The sequence below is a fragment of the Buteo buteo genome, chromosome 6, assembly GCF_964188355.1.
Source record: "Buteo buteo chromosome 6, bButBut1.hap1.1, whole genome shotgun sequence".
Taxonomy (NCBI): Eukaryota; Metazoa; Chordata; class Aves; order Accipitriformes; family Accipitridae; genus Buteo; species Buteo buteo.
The window spans coordinates 13,984,218-14,004,988 of record NC_134176.1 but is presented as its reverse complement, the minus strand read 5'-3'; the positions used below and the strand labels follow the sequence as shown (position 1 = coordinate 14,004,988).

Sequence of the window (20,771 nt, the reverse complement as noted above, 5' to 3'; positions counted from 1 at the left end):
ATATGAAAACTATTGACCCCATACCTAATTCTATTCATATCAGATTGATAAATGTGGATACATTAACACAATGAGCTTCAGTTTCATACAGAAATGGACTGAGACTGACAAGAGTACCAAATAAATTTAGAGATCACTTTTAATGTTGTTTGTCTACGTATTTAACACCAGAACACCTTTTCAAAATCAAACTCCTGACAAAAGTAAAAGTAATGAAATATATGTATGATTCGGAGCATCTTGGAACAGTTGGTAGAGGTTATCCAATTTCTGATTAGTTAATGTTTTTGCACTACTTGATACCCTGTCAAATTCTGAATAATAATGAGATTTTTATAACGATCATATGGAATTCTGTCTTAATATATGTGATATAGTACTTCAGCCCAAAGAAAGATATAAAAAAGAAAAGCTTAGTCATCTTCTTTAATGCTTTCCTCCAGAGGTCATAAAATACACTGATGATTAGTGAGAAATGCTGCTTTCTAAAGAACAATCAATCCTTGAGTAAGCAATAGGCTGTGAATTAAAATGTACTGTTTCTCAGCAGTACATACAAAAAATAACCCAATAAGATGGCCGAGAATAACACTGCAGTCTTCCTATGTCCAACATATACCTTGATCACTGGAACTTCCCAGCACAGAGTATGCTCATGCTTCCACAAATGGGCTTCTCTCTCAGGCTAACATCTATTATGTTGTATACATTAACAATAACATCATCTGAAACTTTCTTAGCAGTCTATTAATTAACAGCAACCGAGACTTTGGAAAACTACAACTGCATAGTTTACAGTACACTAACACAGAAAGTACAGAAAGTTAAATAATGCTGTTAAAATGTTAAGTAAGCATATAGTTTCTGTTATCAAATGCATTAAAATAATTTTCATTCCACATCAGAAATATCTTGATCTTTGTCCCATCAGTTATAGTCTAAAATGTTATAAATAAGCTCTGCTGTACTTAATTTTAATGAATACACCAAACACCTTTTAGTAATTTCCAAGACAGGAGACCCTTATAACATGGATTGCATTGAATTAACTCATACTTTACTACATATGTCTCCCATAAAGGCGGCACAGCAATTCATGGTATCCCAGCAATTTCTCCCTCTAATTTTTCTAAAATTACCTGATAAATTGTCTTAAGATAATCTCTAACTGAAAAATGGAGTTTTATTTATGTCTAAGAAATCTGGTGAATCTGTTACCAATCTGCCATGAGTGAAAACTCATTTTAACTGCAAAGGCAGAATTCCTTATTTTAAGAAATCCTTATTTTCAAAAATTATTCATGCTCAGCAGGTCTCTGTACAAAATGATGAGATCTTTAGAAGTACATATGCTCTGAATCATTTTTTTGGTAAAAGTTCAAGCATCATGCTGTTTAAATATTCAGAACAGAGGATAAACAAGCATTAACTTGATATGGGAAGAGAGTTTTAAAAGCATTATGGTTCTGATTATAGTGAGCTTGCCATATTTACATAGAATAAGTGATAAAAATGGGAAAGGAGGACACCATCTGTCAGAAAAACAACATTGTAAGTGAAACTGCAACTACCTCAAATGAATCCATTTGGGATGAACATACCACAATAACAAGGTACACAGACAGCATACAAAGAATTATAAAAGAATTTCAGAAAACCTAAGGCTGTTAAAATGAGATAACAGAGCAGATCCTAATGACAAAAGTGAACTGAAGGAAAAGTAAATTTTCCATGAAAACTATCATTGCAACTTGGCCAGGGTTGTGAATTGCTGCCTCACAATCTGATGTGGTCGATTTATGCAATCACCCAAGCTATCATATAGCTTTTTTACTTGAGGAAGTGATGTCATCCTAATTCATAAGCTGATGCTTATTTTACATGCATTGTATTCAGACGTGACAGTGACAAATGCAATGCAAGTTGAAAGAGTAAATTAACTTCACGCTGAGGTGCAAATGGTGGTCTGTTGGAAACAGTGCATTTGCCCTAAGGATCCTCTGTCATGCCGTGCCCGTGCCCGTGCCCATGCCCGTGAAGGAAGAACTCTGTGCCCATGTCAAGTCCTACTGACTTGTAAAGGATTATGCCTCTTTGGAGAGATTTCCTAGCATATTATTGATCCATTGCTATGCATGAGGCATGAATACATATAGTTTACAAGATACATATGTAACTGAAGTGAATCATAAAAGCTGTTAATAAAAATACATGTTCATTTTGCTTCCTTTTCCCAGAATTAAAAAAGAAGAAACAAAAGCATATAATAGTTGCATTAGCTGTTCAGCAGTATTTCAAAGCCTTCCTTCTACAAAATAATCAGCCTAATCACAACCTTGGTTATATTTGCACTGTATATATTTAAACTGCCACTGTAAAAAGCCTTCACCCGCCTAGAAAACTTAAGAATGTTGCTTTGGTAACTTGCTGGTTACCAAAACTTATCTATCATTAAGGCTTTGTTTGTCAGACAGCTGCAATATTCCCAGATTTCAGCTTCAGTTGAATACCTTGAGAAAACTGAGACGTATATACATCCACCTGCTAATTTAATTTGCTTAGTCTATTAACACTGATATCATACTTAGATTATATAATTGACTAAAATAAGACTGACTAATGTGTTATCAGTAATACTTAAGTTTTTAACCTAATCTCGATCCCTGCAAGCTTGATTATTTGCAGTTTGACAGTGTTTTTTAAAGAGGTAATTTAAAGCATATCAAGCAATTCTCTGATGTATTCCTATAATTTAATTACATTCTTTTATTTGGATACTAGTGTTTTCCTCTTTTTCATGGTGTCACGGTTTCAGCTGGGATAGAGTTAATTTTCTTTCTGGTAGCTGGTATAGTGTTATGTCTTGGATTCAGTATGAGAACAATGTTGATAACACACTGATATTTTCAGTTGTTGCTAAGTAGCGTTTAGTCTAAAGTCAAGGATTTTTCAGCTTCTCATGCCCAGCCAGCAAGAAGGCTGAAGGGGCACAAGAGTTGGGAGGGGACACAGCCAGGGCAGCTGACCCAAACTGGCCAAAGGGGTATTCCATACCGCGTGATGTCATGCCCAGTATATAAACTGGGGGAGTTGGCCTGGGGGGATGGCTGCTGGGGAACTAACTGGGCATCGGTTGGCAAGTCGTGAGCAACTGCATTGTGCATCACTTGTTTTGTATATTCCAATCCTTTTTATTATTATTTTTATATTACTATTAATATTATTATATTTTATTATTATTGTTATTATTATTACTATTAGTTTCTTCCTTTCTGTTCTATTAAACTGTTCTTATCTCAACCCATGAGTTTTACTTGTTTTTTTCCAATTCTCTCCCCCCATGTCCCCTGGGTGGGGGGGGAAGTGAGTAAGCAGTTGTGTGGTGCTTAGTTACCAGCCGGGGTTAAACCACAACACATGGGCACAAGATATTTCACTGGAAAAGAAAGTATGCAGAGTAAATTCACATTAGAAAATGTTTATGAAGGTTAACACACGCTCTTTCTGTAGAAATATGCCAGTTATATTTACTAGCTTCAAATTCTACAAAATAGAAAAAGGTAAACAAGAATTATTCCTTGGTGTAGAACAACTTATGACTTGGTGTTTTCACTTGATTCCTAAATGTATATTCTTACTGATAGATTGCCTCGATTCACAAAGGCCGAAATGTCACAGCTAAGACTGAGCACGCATACTGGAGAGCAGTGAAAGAGAAAGACTTTTTAAAGAAAGTTTGGAATATTATGGATTTAAGCCAAGCATAGAATCCCAAATGAAGGTGCACTTTCATTAAGAAGTAGCAAAAGTAGCCTAGTCACTGCAACAAGAGATAAGAATATTACAATCATAGAACACAAAAGATATTGACTGCTACCTAAAACTTATCTCTATTTACCTCAGTACTGTCCTTATTTGCTGGAGGAATTCAAGCTAGGAATTCAGCAATATGGAACATAGGTCTTTATCTTTTGAAATTCATAAATGCAATTATGAACTGTTTGAAAGAAACATCTAGATATTCTATGTTTTATCATGACTTTTTTTCCTTGCTTTCTTATTGATTTTATGAAAACTAACAGTCCCACGCACATTAGATACTGTACGCAAACAGATTTGGAGGAAAAAAATGATACATGGGAACTTGAAAATGGACTACCAGGATATTTAGGACCAGAGTCTAAGATGAACTTAAAAGCCTGTTTCACAGCGTGAACTTGAAAGCCAAGAACTATGTGCATTTTCTATCTATGCAACGCATGGTAACTTGTAATGGGTACTGCGCTTGTGACTGTTTCAGAATATTAAATCGTCATGAGACGAGGCTCAAAAATAATCCTTGGCATTGGTATCAGAAAACTACTGTATTCTCCTCTCTATCCAACTGGATGACAGTCACAGATCTATGATCACTTTCCCTGGTTTGCTATCTGATTTGGTAAGTTAGAGACCTGAGGATTAAAGAACGGGGTTTCACATTATGTTAAGAAGAGCTCTTTCGTGACAAACATTGCATGAAGGTACATCAAGACTTCCAAAGACAACGGTAATACAAAAGTCCTGAAAAAATTTTCATGAACGAATGGAAGAATGAGAATGTAAGTTTGACAGCACTGATGTTCCTGAAAACTGTTTTGCCTCCTGGAAATAAACCAAAAAACGACCAGTGAAATTAAAGCAGGCAGTACGCACTCAGATGCTGCGTTAAACATGCCTTGAGAGGTACTCCAACATAGGCTGCATTTCATAGTTGACCTACCTTCCCAGTCACGGTAATCATCCATTTTTGTATGAAAATACAATAGAAGTATGCAAGACGATTCCTAGAGATAATAATATGACCACCCAACCGCTCTCATCTGAAGAAAGTCCAATATGACTCTTCACTATACTACAGCCGTTAAGAGCTAAACTCTTGTGCGGGAACGGCCACGCATAAAATTAACCAGCAGGCTAATGTTTCTAGCCCTGCAATGCTTCCCCACCGCACGCCTGCCCGGCCAAGGCAAAGGCACCCACCACCTTTGCCCTCCCGGGGCTGGGCCCCATCTTCCAGCGACCAGGACGGCCCCTCCCACTCCCCCCTTCTCAGGGAAAAGGGCTTTTTCTGTTGACGCATTGGCGATGGAGCCACGGGGGCTGCGGCCCCGCAGGGAGTGGAGGAAAAAGCCCTCAAGCGCCCCGTCTCACAGAGGGAGGGATGGAGGGAGGGAATGCGCCCAGCAGAGACCCCCCACCCCACCTCCCAGCGCCGCCCACGGGGGCCGCAACAACCCCCCAGCAAGCCCCTCTCCCACCCGCCGGGGTCTCTCACCGAGGCCGCATCCCCGGCCCGGCCGTGACCGACCTACCCGGCTCGGCTCTCCCTACCGCTCCTCAGTCACTGCCATTGCATCACCTTCCAACCGGCACGTCACTCACGACTCCCGGCTGGGAAACGCATCCCCCCGGAACAATTGCTTCCCACTGTCCTCCCGCCCCCCACAGTCACCACCTCAACCAACCTCCCTCCGCATCGCCCGCAGCGGCGGGAGAAGGGCTCGTACGCTCCCAGCGAGCCGCGGCCTGACCCCTGCCCTTCCCAACACGCCGCCCCTGCGGAAGGGCGGTGATACGCGGAACGGCTTGAGCGGGGCGCCTTGTTTCCACCCGGCGCACTTTTAAAGCCGGAACCGCCGCGGGTCGGCGAGTGAGTTCCGGGCCGCGCTGCAGTCGGCTGCTGTGGGGTGCAGGTACCGGCGGCGCGGGGCGGGCTCCGGGGGAGAGGAGAAGGAGACGGCCTGGGTGCTCTGGCGGCGGGTTGGGGGTCGTTCTTCCCCCTCTCCCCGGGGCTGCCGGGCGTTAGGAGCGAGGAAGTGGCCCCGGGGAGGCGGCTGCGCCTCTCGTCCGACGGCGGCCGGGCCCGTGCCCCGAGCGGCCGGGCCCGTGCCCCGAGCGGCCGGCAGTGCCGGTCTCGGCTTCCACGTCGTGCCTCTGTGGGCGTTTGCGGTCCCTTAGCGGGCCTGGGGCCTTGTGCGTGCTGACCCGAACGCTCTTCGGTTTAGTGCGATAAATCGGTCGTGTGGAAATGAAAAAAAAAAAACCCCAAACTCTATGAGCTTCCCTCTTGGCTCTGTACGTTGTAAGTCATACTGTTAATAAATTCACAGTCTAGTTGCAGTATGCTTCCAATGAGGGACGTTGTGGCTTCCCCCCGCCCCGTTTTTCTTTAGTTAGGGCAGCATAAGAAACTTCGGGGTGCTGTTTCTTTGAAAACAGCAGTGGAATGGAAAGTCTTAAGACGAGAGAGATGCTTTGCTTTTACAAAAATACTAATGCTTACGGGTGGTGTGTGTGATGGGTTGGATTTATGGTGACCAAATGTAATGGGACAGTTTCTTTCCAACATCCCACAGGAAGCTTTTATAACCTGGTGTGTGCAAGGTACCATCTTGCACTTACCTCTAATCTCAGCCTAAATTTTTTTGTGTTAAAACAAAATAAAGTAACATTGAAGGTCTATGCCAATCCACTTGTGTATCTTCTTTTATAGCTTTCAGCCAGAGGTCAGCTTCGTACTGTATTTGTTCTTTGAACGTGATGCATTTTGGCTGGGGCCTGTTTTCAACCCTGCAATACAAACACTAACCACTTGTTGCAATTATTGAAGTGCAGTCCTTCAAAGTTACTATTTATTTGATAAGAGGTTTCAATTTACAGCTAAAACCTTCAATTTACTGTTTTTGAATTGAATTGTTAGTTAAGTTTTCCTGAAACACTACTTAATTTTTTTCCTTGGCACTGTTTATGCTGTTTTAATAAACGAGGCTGTATTATTAAAAAGAACTTTTTCTTGCTCTTAGTTGCTGTCACTTACAGCTGTCATAAACTTCAGGTAAAGACAAAATGTCCTCTAGAGGGAGATCTTGATGCTTTTATGTGCTAAAATGTTGGTCACCTTGTTCCAGTTAGACGTCTTGATCACTTATCTTGGAAAGGATCTGTGATGATGAATGTGTATGTCTTAATAGGAACCTGTCTTCTGGATCTGCGTTTGGAAATTTCGTTACAGACTACAGACTGTAGCCTGTAATGTAACACTTCCGTAGGTTAAAGGAAACATGCTTGTTTTAGTTCAAATAGATCTACTTCTGAAGTTAAATGAGTAATCTTTACAAGTTCCAGAGTACTGTTCCCGCAGTACTATTTGTAGGACCTACGTTTCTGGCATCAATTCTGCAAAGGCTTGGGTAGATACTGACTTTTGTACAACGTTCTCATTTTAATCAAGATGCTTTTGAGGGTGGTTTATTCACTGACCTAAACCAAGAATTTCAGCAGCTCATCTGAAAGTGTTGTGGGTTAAATCACTTTAGCATAATGAGTGCTAACAACTGGACAAGGAAACAAAAAAAAAAAAAGTCCCATTTAATCAATCTTAGCAATTGAAGGGTAGCAGTACTTTTCTACTATAAACAGCAGAGATTGAAAGATTATTTTTGCAGAGACATCAATTGTTTGAATGTAAACCCTATACTCCACATGCTCCATCCAAATTGTTGGAAGAAGCTTGGTGGGATTGTTATGGTGATGAGTTATTCAGCATGTTACATATGCAGTCTCAGTGTGAGATTTCTTTCTCACAGACACTTTGAAAAAGTTTATTCCACAGCAAACAAGGCATCTGTGCTTTTATTTTTCTGTAAGTAAGTGCAAATGATGAATTCAGCATAGCTTCTGGCCTAAGCCTGTTCTGTAAAACTAAAGGCTGTGTGGAACTTGCTCTGTGGATATAGCTGGAAGATTTCCTCATACTGCAAGACTGCTGAATGGGTCAAAAATGCATTTACTTTTTTAGTTGCCAGTTGAACCCCTTCATACTTCTTTCAAGTCATCTGTACTGTTAAGAAATAGATACTGTTAGACTGACTCCAAAATAGTTGGTTTTGTATTCTTATAAATGTACATACCAAACCGCTACATAATTAATTACCCTTGTGTGGGGGGGGTGGGGGGGAAGTGCTACTGCAAGTAAGGTTAAAGTAATTTGCAGTACTTATGTTGCAAGTTTGTTTTCCTTTTCATACTCATTTTCATTGTTTTCTGGTATGCAAATGCATCTCTGCAGTACATTAAAAATGTATGTGAAGTGCTTGGAGGCAAATGGTGTTGCGGAATTGAATGTACAGATGTGTTATAATAGAGGAATAAATTCCATTAATAAACAGGAATAAAAGTTACAGGTTTTTTATTAAGAATAGCATATTTATATCCTTAAGTTACTCAAATTGTAGACTCTGTAATAAATTGTGCTCTGAATAATCAATTCTTTATTCTAGATCATAATTTTGGAGGATTCCAGCACTGAGATTTCTGGAGTCTGCTGTGTCTAGCCTTAATGAGTTCGTCACTGGTTGCTTATGATGATTCAGACTCTGAGACAGAAACTGAAAAGGCTGAAGTCCCCAATACTTCTAGCAGACAAACAAACCGTCCAAGTTCATCTGTGAATCGTGTTCAGTACTCTGCACCTGGTAGTTTGGGTACAAAATCTACCTATGAAATGCAGCCCACTGAGAACACTGACAGTTCTGGCACAAGCACTGTTTGTGAAGATCCCCCTGAGCACTATGCACAGAATAATAACACTGATTCGATATCTCCTCATTGTAGGAGAGCATACTCTGGCCATACTGCATTATGTATGTCCTACAAAAACTATGAACAGACATCAAGCTCTTCAACAAACTCTGGAAATGGCATTTCCCAGAAGAGAATACATAAAGACAGTACTACTGCCATAAAAGGAATTAGACCATATATCCCTAAAAGATTGCGTCAAGAAAATTCCAGTATGCCTGAAAAAAAAGAATCTGTTCAGAGAGATAGCTCAGATTGTGATGTTAAGCTGGGCATATCAGGAGAGCAGACTTCGAGAAAGATCTCTGAATTAATTAAGCCATATTTGGGATCCAAATATAAATTAACTGAAGTCCCCAAAAGCTTAATATTTTACATGTCTAAACACAGTGGCCCTGTTAATGAAATCCAGTGGTGTCCTGTTCGAGAACAAAGTCACATGCTTCTCTCGGCTTCTATGGATAAAACAGTAAAGGTAATGTAGAACAAGATGCTTTGCAGACCAGTCATCAGACTTAAAAATACTGTATTAAATAATGATCTTCTGGGAATAACATCCTTGCTTGTGTGTGTTTAACGGTTCCAGTGTATTCAGAATTCGAGGAGATGCTTTGCAATACAAGACCCTGTTATGAACTTGCAGCCTAAGCCTTCACTAGACCTATAGTCAGTAGTTCTGTTATTTTGGAATGTGTTTTTTTTGTTTGTTTGTTTTTTTTTTTTTTTATATTGGACATTGCAGTGTTTTAGATCTTAAGAAGTTAGATTTCTAGTACATAATTTCTCGTTATCTGTATTAAGGTTAGGTTTTCCTTATGGCCATTGTGACATTAAAAAGTAGGAAATAAGCACTATGGTCTGGGTACAGATTCTGCCTTAAGTCATTAAGCAACTGACTGCCAATACTGTAATAATATTTTGATGAACTTTACCTTTCTGACAGGCCTAAGTGACTACTGGTGGAGGAGGTATGTCAGGTCAGATGGATTTTTCTTCTGAACTAATGTGGCAGGTCTTGTATCCCTGAAAGGTGTCCTGTCGTGATCTAAGGAGTATTCCCACTTTAATTTGGTTTCAAGGGTTATTTGCTCAATATTTAAAGTGTATTTTCCTTCTAGCTTTAGTGAATTTGGCTTCAGTTCTTTGTTTGTTATTTTAGTCAGTCCGATGAGTCATGCTTTTATTTTAACAATGGTTAATAAAAATATTTTCTGTGTATGCTTTTCCAGATGTAGGGCTAATGCTCCCTGTGGGTTCAAATAATAGTCTTCCAAAGTGGATTTACATAGGAACATAGTTTTGATAAGAGAGCATAGAAAGTGTCCTTTTTGGTGGAAAGCATGCTTTATTGTATCTAACATGTATTTAACATAGTAGGTACAATTATTTTAAAACTTGTTCTAAAATTTAGGGCTTTTAAGTAAATACTAGTAAGTAAAGAGGCAAGAACACCACCCTCTGTATCAGCATACTTCTAAAACCAAAGGAGAGGAGGGAACTTTAAAAATGAATTTGTGTTTTGATTCCATGTAGGAAAAAATATTCTTAAATGCTCTTATTAAAATTAGGGTGGTTTTTGTGGTTTTTTTTTTTTTTTACTCTTGCTGTTTTAATTCGTAGTGGAGAACTGAGTTTCATTTAGTTTGGCTTTTGTATGATTTTTCTTATCTTAGAATTTCTTTTTTTCTTTTCTTTCCTCTTTCCCCATTTTTGCCATGGGGTCCTGTGAAATATGTGCTGACTTTGTGTCTTTGAAGCAGTGATGTTCTTGAATCTTGGACAGAGTTTCTGCTTTTTTCTCTTTTATGTCTATTAAAGCACTGGTGCTCACAGAAGAGAAAACCTCAGATCTATAGCATAAATAAAATTTACTCCTCTCAATTGCTTATCTTTTATTCTCTTAAGTTATAATAACTTCACTGGTTCTGTAGTCAACATAACCTATCACACCATCAAAATCTGAATACTTTGAACTGTGAGTGATTCCTCCTTTATTTTCTTTCCATTGCTTTTTTTACATCTTTGTCTTAAAGATTATATGAAGGAAAAAAGTACCTTGTATTTTCTTTGCAAGTGTCCTTTAATATATTTAATAAGTTAAATCTTGGCTGCTACATGAAGAACAGACTTAGAAGGAAAAGACTAAGATAAACAAAAAGTGCAGGTGGATGTTTTTGGTAAGCAGCAATTTAAATTTGGATTGTACAAAACTATATGCACCTCGGACTTCAGTGTGTCTGAATTTGACTTTTTGTCTTAAACTGTCACACCATATGCTTAATGTTTGTTTACTATCCCAGAGCCTCATTTTACTGATAAGTGAAATTATGTTTGTGTTAAATTTGGTAAAACAATCTAAAATCAAAGTTGTCATTGCAATGTAAAATTATTAAAAAGTGGAAATAATAGCCTGTCTGTTTTGTCTTCTAAGCAGAAAGGAAGATTACTTTATTTTTCTAAGGTAGTGTTACCACCCCTGATTGGAAGCAGTCTTTAACAGTAAAGCTGGTTTTTGAAGACATCTAATTGCTTTAGGTGCCCCAAACCATGGAAATTCATATAAATAAGAGTATGTTAAAGTTGGCAACACTTCAGAGCATGCAAGTCTATAACACTAATAAAGTAATAATGTGACTGTTACAAGGTATATTAAAACACACTTCCGTATTTTGGAAGGTAGCCTGTAGAGAAATACCTATGAATGCTTCTTGCTGTTATTTCTTAATGAAGTCGAAGACTAACAGTATGAACAGCAGCATCTTTAAAGTTTGCACCTTTACAGAAGTACCTTTCAGGCCAGCAGAGGGCACAGTTAGATTAAGTATTGACGTGATGTTATAAACTAATTTCACTAACTTTCTAGGGTCATGAGCCCATAAATCTCTAATGACTATCACAGCAGTAGTTTATCTTCTGGGGATTTTTTGGCTGTCTACCATTGCCTGAAGTTCTCCATTTTCTGGTAGAAGTATAAAACAACTGATTGAAAATGCAGATGCAGTTGTAGGTGTGTTATTTTTTTTCCAATCCTGTACCTTCGCACAGCTTACCTTTTTTGTTGTTTTCTTCCAAAAACAGCTGCTTGGAATTGCTAGTTTAAATCCGGGCAGTAGAAGTGTGTCCTCTCTCCCTTTAATGGGAATATGCAGACACTCAGGATATTTGCAGTATTTACTTTCAACATCCGATTCAGATAAAACTCAAAGCACAGTTAGAAGCCTAAAATCTCTGTATGATCAGAGAGAGTAGGCAATCCAGAGCTTCAAAACTCTGTAATTTCAGTTAGTCATTTGAATAACTGTGACTGAATATTTTTATGTGTAAATATCTTGGATTCAGTCCTTGCAGTCAGCCTATGCATTAAGATATTTATCTTTTGAAGAGTCCAGTATTAGGGGAGATAGAGTAAGAGTTCTGTATACGCAGATTTAACTGATTGTGGTAGTTTGTTGTGCTTAAATCAAAAGATCTATAGTTGTATGCTATTTTTGTACCATTTAGCCAAACAGTTTTGCATCTTTTATCTGTTCTTATGTGCTTAAATATTTTTCTCTTAAATTTTTCATCAGAAACTAAGAATTTTCCTTTCTGGGAAACTTTTTGCATGGAGAAGGAAAAAATACTTGGTTTAGTTATCTTAATTTAGTGATCTTAATTTCTTTATTGCCATCTAAATTACTACGACCAGATCAGCCATATCACACAGGTATATATCTAAAATGTATATATAGAACTGATTATGTAGTTTCTTACTTTTTAAGTGTGCGTATGTATCCTGTTTAAATCAGGCGAAAAGAACAGTCTTCCATTTATGTTCTCCCAGATTAACCAATGTGCACTTTACCATCTCCTTTATAAATCAGTAAGTCATACTAAAGTGTTTGCAATAAATGAGTTGATGTTTTCAGTTTGTGTTGACTGAAGAATAGCCTAGTGTCAGGAAAGTTCATCTGAAACAGTTTGTATAAATATCTTGCGTATTAAGGAAGGAATGCACTGTTTTAGAGGATATTATATTTTTCATTAAAAGTATTTGCTATTAATTTTTTGTGTATGGCTGCATTTAAAAAAAACAAAACCAAACCCCAAACAGTTGTCAAGTGGTACAGTTGAAAAAAATCAGTTATCGGCTCAGGGGTGTGATTCTCTAGAGTAACACTTTTACCAGCAGATGGGGCTCCTCAGCATCTTCGAAAGGAATGGTAACTAAACTGTGGCTGTGAAGACTGGAAGACTGTAATGTTTGCCTCCATGTTGTACGTCGAAAGACCAAAATTAAAAGTTTATGCATGTGTTGCAAAACGTATAAGAAAACTTCAGAGAGACCTGGAAGTAAGATAAAGCTTCAAATGGGAAGTGATATGTATTGCAGATTAATTACCCACAGTTCTTCAAATCTGGAGCATTACTCGAAGAATATTTCATGCTAAATTTTAAATTATAAGGACTGGGAGGGGGGAGCTTAGATTTAGGCTTTGGCAAGTCTTTTGCCCTCTATTTTCTTAGAATTTTGAGCTTCCCCTTTGGAAGGGGAAACTGATAGTACTTCCAGCCTAGGTAACTGGAAAAAAGGGCAGGAAACCTGATTCAAGTTAGGGAAAGTACTGGTGGGAGCTCTTACTGTGGCAGTGCTCTTCTTCACTACACATTCTACCTGTATTATAAGTGGCTTGTGTTTCTAGTTTAAGTATGTATTTTAAGGATTGTGAAACATGATTGAATTGATTAAATTTGTTTTCTTTGGATACACTTCTTCTCTACCTTCTCTTTGAATAGCTGCTGTAAATGAAATTTAGGCTGCTACTGCCATTTTGGTTTTGCCTACTTAAACACTGAAATAGTGTTTGTGATTTTTAATATCTTGTCTAGTGTTTTTTGCAACATTTTGAGACTCAACACTGTTATTAAAGGTGCCTAGTTTCCATAGTATGGATATTCAACACTTCCTGAACATCAGACCTTGTTTAGGTATTTCTGGTTTAGAACCTCAAATACAGAATCCAAAATCACAGGTTACCATTGCATACAGCTGTTTGCCTTAGGTAGCAGGGTAGAAAAAATGTCTCTTGAAAGACATGTTTACCAACTGCAGAAACCACTATACTGCATCCGCTTTGTTAGTCTCTTTTGTTTGGAGGACCTTGTAATTACATAGATCTAGAGATGTAAACATTTTCACTAGTTACTGATGCTGGACTTAGCTTTTTAACAATTGTTCATAACTGCAAGCCTCCCATACCATTATTCTGTATTTCCTATTTTGTCTTAAAATTAACTCAAGGTAACGTCTTTATATAATCATCTGTAAACTTTTAATTCTCTGTTCCTGGTTTTCTGTGTAGAGCATCACAGCAGGTATTCCATTTGTTGCAAAGTATTTCTTCATTTTCAGCACTTTCACCCTCCATTGATGGAACAGGATCAAGGAAAGAAAGTACTGTGATTCTTCGGTATGCAAGATGTGTATTTATAGCACTTTGATGGGATGACTTGTAACACGTTGTTGGAAGTTTTTCTTATGCATTTTGTTCTCTACTTGCCTAGTTGAACTGTATATCCATGTAGTCACAGCTGAATCTACACGAGGAAAGTAAAAGTTTTTAATAATGTCAGCCCATTGAACAGAGACGTTGCCTACTTCTCATGATTAAGAACACAAAACCAGCCTTACTTGTTCAGACCAAGGCTCTGTCTAGCCCAGTGGTCAGTCTCTAGTAGGGTTTGTAAGTAAATGCCTAGAGAAGAAGAACAAGTCAGAGGTTTATGGTGCCTTTAAGACCTCTTCTGGTCTCTGCTTGTTTTCAAGTCAGGGGATTTCTGAGCTCCAAAGTAGTTCGTCTTTGTAACTTGCTACCTCAAGAGATCTCCTCCAGATACTTCTCTAGTCTTAGGAGAGTCTCTTGTGATCATTAGATCTAGAGTGGTATATTACTCATACTGGTCAAATTTAATGTACGGATTTTGCTTCCTGGAGTGTATCAAGTACTACAAGAAATATGATTTTTGTTCATATTTTCGAAACCTTTAATTCTTTTGTAGTTGTGTGTTAGGAGAAAGATAGCATAGTAGTATATTCCAGGAAGTTGTTATTCTTGATCCTGTTGTATTGGACTGAAAGTGCTGGAATATTATAGCCTCCATTCATCCATATAATGTGTGTAGCACTGATGGTAGCAATACAGATGTCCTGGATACCACCGTTACCCTGCCTCAGAGTAACAAACTCTAACGTTTCTGTTTTCAACCATTCTGCACACAATTCACTTGAACTAGGCAGTGTTTCTTGTTCTGTCACATGCATGCCTGTTTATGACGGAATGAATTTAAGCTGCCAGCATATTTCCTATAAACTCACACGTAGCTGTCAGATGGCTATAGTCCTGTCACTGCTGAGCTAGATTCAAACTGTTCACTAAGCAGTATTGGGTATCGTGCTGCTAGGACCCCAAGTATTGCAATTCTTAGATTCATTTTAAAAATCTAATTGTGGCAATGCTCCTTTAACTGTAGCTGATGCGCAAGATGAAAATTTGGGGAATTGTCCTATTTAAAACATATATTCCACTTGAACTAAAATGTTTTAAAAAAGATATCTCTGATGTTTGTACACTTTTAATACTGTGTTTTAAAAATAATAAGAAGTTCTCCCCATTATCTTGGAAGTGGCAAGGAAACACTCATATTCTGGAGATTGTGTGCTGCTTACCTAGCTGTGTGAAAACATGGTCATTTTCTTGTTGAAGAGGCTATTGTTGAAGAGGCTACTAAATAGGCTATTCTGAAATACTGAAGCTGACTTTTCTTTATGATGCCTTGTTCTGACCTTCTTCCTTTATCTGTTTAGAACTATGTATATTTTTTCCAAGGACTTTAAGCTTGCTGATTATTAAGATGGAAGTACACTTATTTGACAGATATATGCATAGTAATGCCACTTTCCTGAGTGCTGAAAGGGCTTCTTTGTATACCTTGATCTTTTTCTAACAAAATTATTTCATCCACTTCAATGAGAAGTATTCTCCATAATGCTTATTTTGTAAGAAAAGGAACATCATGCAGGAAGGAATGTGCTTGACCATCAATGAAAGCTTCTGACTGTGCTTATGCCTAGATGATAATACAGGTCAGGATCTAATAGCTCTCTCTCTCACACAATTGTTCTGCAAAAGCCGTTAACACAAGTCAGCAAAGAACAGTTCATGAATGCAGTTGATTTTGGTCTCTTCATCCCAAAGGTATGTGTGGGTAAGGGTTGTTCCACATTTGGTATGTTAATACCTAGCACTGTTACATAGAGATGTATTTTTTTAATTATTTTCTTGTTTCCAGCAATGCTGTTGTCAAGGAAACAGAAATCCTTGTAATGCCTTTGTTCACATTCTCCAAATCCACAGCTGGAGATGACTTGTATAGTTTTTATTATGTTCTTAGTAGTTGACACACTCTTGTGCCTCAAAGGGTTTTTTCAAAGAAGTATGTTTCTTTGAGTATAAATAGCACCATCCTGATGTCTACGCTGTTTGATAGGCCATTGTTTTCTTTGCTTCCTCACTAATAAGAACTAAATTCAGTGCTGCTTTGGATTAGAATTTATCTTAACGCTTGTGTGAAAACTGACATTTAAAAAAAAGGGGCAAAAATGCAGTGAACCTCTTGGCTTCTGGGTTCGGTTTTCAGCTCTGTAGGGGCATTAGTTTTTCTTTACACTTGGAAATGTCTCCTGAATTAGGATCTCCTTAAATAATACTGGAGTAGTACCCCACGTGGTCTTGCAAAGCATTTTTGACTGCATTATGGCCATGTTAGAGGATGTGGCAGTGGGGGAGAAGAGCGGGAAAAGATGGGTATTTCGTGCATGGCACAACTAATATGCCTATGTTTCCCCCCAGAATGGGCAATTAGTTAAAGAAAAATTCAGAAAATAAAGTTCTTCCAAGAGCAGTAGCGTTAATGCAGCCTGGCTGTGTCTTGAGACTGGCTGGCTGTAGATCCTTTTCAACTTCTCTTTCCTTTGGGGCTTCTGCAGCGTCTTTCCCTTTTATTCAGCTGCTTAGATTGATTGAGTCTTGAGAGGCAAATACTGAGACCTCTGTGAAATTTGGTTGATGTTGACCAATAGGTGCAAAGTGGCCGCAGGCGAGATGGACGGGGGACATGGCTGTTGTGGCAGTGTTATTTCACAAACCTTTCTGCAGAAATCCAAAAGGATGGATAGTGACTTTTGGATGTCCTTAACAATGACATGGAAGAAAGGATTCTGTTTTTTCATGTTACCTAAAAAAGTTTTGGTTACTTGTGTCATTACTTAGAGAAATATCAAGAATATTAAGTGTTTATCTGACTTTTTTCATAAAAACCCATCTGTCCTGAATGGCTCAGTTCTGCACTTCCTTTATACTGAGAACTCTTCCAGCTGTTTACTAAGTGCCTCTGAAGTAGCCTGTAGTAGAGAAATAAGCAACCTTGTCCTCCTGCAAGCACAGCCAGCCTACTAGGGAAGAAAAAGTCAGGGCTAGGGATGTCAATGAAGTAGTGTCTCTAATGAAGCTTAACTAATAATATCATAAATTAAGCCCTCCAATTATGAGTAGGATCTGTGTGGGCAGCTGCTGTGCAGTCTAATGTCAGAATGTCACCTGAGGTGGGAGAAATGTATGGTGGTGTCATCCCCCTTCTGGATGCTTCAGTAAGATTGCTGGTGAAAAAGTCAAGATTTTGGTGCTTGAAAAAAATTGAGCTAGAGTAGTTTTAAGTTCTTAAATGACTGCAATACATTATGGGAGTATCTCAATTTTTTTTAACAGTTGAGAAATTCTGAATATTTTTGCTGTTTAAAAATATAAATAACACCAGTCTAACTTTGCTTCTTTTCTAGAAGTCTAGCTTTATAGATGCATCTTGCGTACTGCTATATATTTTTTTTAAAAATAAATCTGCTAAGAAAGCTACAAGGCATCAATTGTGACTTCGATTCTTTACCTCTCTTGGTCTGTTGATGTTGTCAAGGAAACAAATTTTTGAGAAACTTTGCTCTACTTTTCCAGGTTCTATAGAGAGGTTACTTGTGTAGGATTTATCCAGCATCAGGAGTAGAAACAGTTTTCCTGAAGTTTCTATTCTTTTCAGTATGTTCATGTCCTTGCTTTTTTTAAGCAGATTTTATTTCTAACATGTGTGAAATAGCTGCATCTTTAAGGTCATAATATCAGTGAAGGTACCAAAGATTGTTGACACTTGATCTTTAGATAAGTCTGATAGAAAGAACTTTAATGACATTTTGCTATATATTTATGCTATAAAGACAACTGTTAGTTATAGATTCCTTTTAAATTAAAGGGCAAGGAAACATTAAAAAAACTCTTGTTCTTTAGAGAAGTTGCTTCGCTGCTATGGAACTAATGACTTACTCTCCTTTATCATACATATCATGTTTCATTGCAGTAATCGTCCCTCTTCAAAGAAAAAGTATTTTGTGGCTAGTCTGGAACTGTGTTTGATTTGTCTTCCAGTACGTATCTGCTGGCTGACTGGCTGGTTAGGATATTAAGATTGAGCTTTACCTTCAATGTGCTTGTGGAGGCTTTTTATTTATTTAATTTAAATTAAACCTGCTGATTTTCTTCTAGGGCACATCTAAAAATGTAGTTATAGAAACTTCAACCTTTCTCAAATGTTTCAGTGGGTTAATGGATTAAAGATATTGTGCATGACAGATAGTAAAGACTGCATGTGCTTGTATGTTGTGCATGTGCCAGCTGTGTAACACCTTGCTTTCTGAAGTCAGATTTTGGAATTTGTCCTGTTCTCTAGTCTTCTTGTCTTTTTCCAGATTATACATTACTCATTAAAAGAATTTTTCTCATTCTGAACATTGTGACTAGTGGCTGGAATTGTATATTGTTATATAATGAGGAAGAGACACAGCTGGTTCTCTATAGAAAGGATGGCTGTTAGGGATGCAGGTGGTTAGGGATGACATAGTCATTACAAACATGTTAAAGCTCGGCAAATATGTTAAAGCTAGCACTATGTTAACAATGCAAAAGAAATGAAAATTAATTAGATAGTTCAATCTTACTCTGCTTGCTAGTATTGAAATAGCACTAGTTATGAATGTCCTCATTACCAGCAAAACACATAGCTGCTTGACATGATAGTTTATTTTCATAATTAAATACTTAGTTCTGCTCATCTTTAAGACTGGGTTATATCACTGACATCAGTGGGTTTAAGATTGCATCTATATTTTCCATAGCCTAGGGTTTTTCATCTTTTGGGGTTATTTTGCAGTTATGAACATTCTCAATAGCCTTGGGAATAATAAACAATTTATTTTTTAGTTGAAAGAATGAAGAGTTGTAAAGAAAATGTTACTCAGCCAGGCTTACTGATAAATGAATGCAAGATTCATTAAAGCTCAGCTTTTCAGATAGCTGTTCTGAATCACTAACTGTATACTGCCCCTTAAGTTAGATATTATTTCAAATCAGTGTGGGCAATAAGGCTGCAATAACTACTTCTTAAAATAAGCAAGCCACCTGGTCAATGTTGGGAATGGGACAGAATTTGCTCATAAATTTGGATTAGGTTATTTCTTACAGATAGAAATTTGTCCTGAAGTCCAACTGTTTACCATTATTTTTAGAACTGTGATAGCAATGTGTTACTCTGTGCTATTGCACAAATACTGCCAGTCGTGCACCCGCTCACAGTGTATCTGGCTGCGTTGTGTTGTAGAACAGCTGCCGCTCATCTGATGGTGAGGTCGGCGGAGGTTGTCCATAGCTGTTGTCCCTCCTGTGTCAAGTTCTCCCAGTGGATATGTGTAAGAATGGGACAGCTTAAATTGCTCCTCTTAATTTCTTGTGTTTGTACTTATTTGTTTTATTGACTGTATTAATAGAAGAGATGGTTATCTGATTTTATATATGTACATATATCATCATAAAGCTGTAAAGCATGATTGGCCTTAGCTGATTCATGATTTTATGTTAAAAAAGTATTGTAATATTGAAGTACAGTACGAATAGATATGTTTTGAATTTTGATAGCCACTGTTTAACTGAAGCTTAAGGGAAAAAAACCCAAACATGTTCAAAGATTTGGTCAGTGTTTGTTTTCTCCCTCCTGCTTTCAGAAATAAGTCATAGGTCAACAGCAAATAGATATACATTGTTTCAGAAGCTGGGGAGTACAGTTGCTAAGACTGTACTTCTGTTCTGAATAGAACAGTGTTTCTTACTGTAGTAGTGGATGTTCAAAATCTGTAGGATGCAAATATCTGTGGGATACGTTTTCGTGAACATATCTATCCAGTCCTCAGTTACCTGTAGGAATTGAGGACAATTAAGACAATTTGCCTTCAAAGTGCTATAAGTCTGAAATTGAGGTGTTTAACACTTATGAGGAATCCCCACTTTTAATAGAGCATAAATATACGTGACTTGGAGAAATCATTGTTGCAAATGAGTATGATACGTGTAGGTGAAGGGAAAATCAGATTATTCAATAAATGGCTGTAGAAATTTAGCTAATTATCTACTGGGGATTTGTAATACATTTGAAGTTCTTCTCCTTTGCCTGCTGGTAAAATATTGATTGCTTAACTGTTTTTTGGGCACAAATAGTAACTACTAGTAACCACTAATGTGATTGTGCTTTTAGGTGTTCTGAACACATTTATATCATTGTTAACACACTACTGTTACACTGTGAATTTGATGAGAAACTGCCAAATTTATGCCATATTATTCTTCTCCCATATAGGTTCAGCAATAGAAAATTTAGTGGTTTTAAAGTAATTCTGTCATTATATGTTGGTTTCTCTTGAATTACTTGAATATGTGCATCAAACTTCTCTGTTTTAACCATGTCATCCCAAATATGCCTAATACAGTGTATGAAGTAGATAATTTATCTGAAGTAAATCTTTGTGTATTCTTTTTCTTAAGCCAAAATTTTAGTATATGTAGTATACAACTGGGGTGGGGATTCAAGTATCTTTGCCATATTTGGCTTCACCTTCTGCTAAAGTAATTCCAGTTTTTCATATTGCACAACAAACCATAGCTTAAATCACTAACTGATTTATAATTGTATCGTAACTTCTTTTCATTTCTTCATTTTCCAGGAGCTTACCATTTGAGGTACAT

The 20,771-nt window shown here is 37.7% G+C and overlaps 2 protein-coding genes across 5 annotated transcripts in view; one reads left to right on the top strand and one right to left on the bottom strand.

Moving 5' to 3' along the window:
* WARS1 (tryptophanyl-tRNA synthetase 1) overlaps window positions 1–5,525 on the bottom strand; it is a 30,952-nt gene extending 25,427 nt beyond the window's left edge. Inside the window, exon 1 of one of the 3 annotated variants that reach the window (XM_075029837.1) lies at window positions 5,505–5,525. The gene's annotated coding sequence lies outside the window, so the exon portion shown is untranslated. Of the gene's footprint in view, window positions 1–5,314; window positions 5,463–5,504 lie in introns of those variants that run through there. The other 2 variants (XM_075029835.1, XM_075029836.1) reach the window with 2 other exon arrangements.
* A 143-nt stretch (window positions 5,526–5,668) lies between these two features.
* The window catches only part of WDR25 (WD repeat domain 25), a 69,026-nt gene continuing 53,923 nt past the window's right edge, over window positions 5,669–20,771 (top strand). Inside the window, exons 1-2 of one of the 2 annotated variants that reach the window (XM_075029833.1) lie at window positions 5,669–5,732; window positions 8,319–9,094. In XM_075029833.1, the coding sequence (XP_074885934.1) occupies window positions 8,378–9,094 (717 nt within the window). In that variant the 5' untranslated portion in view covers window positions 5,669–5,732; window positions 8,319–8,377. Of the gene's footprint in view, window positions 5,733–5,757; window positions 6,115–8,318; window positions 9,095–20,771 lie in introns of those variants that run through there. The other variant, XM_075029834.1, reaches the window with a different exon arrangement.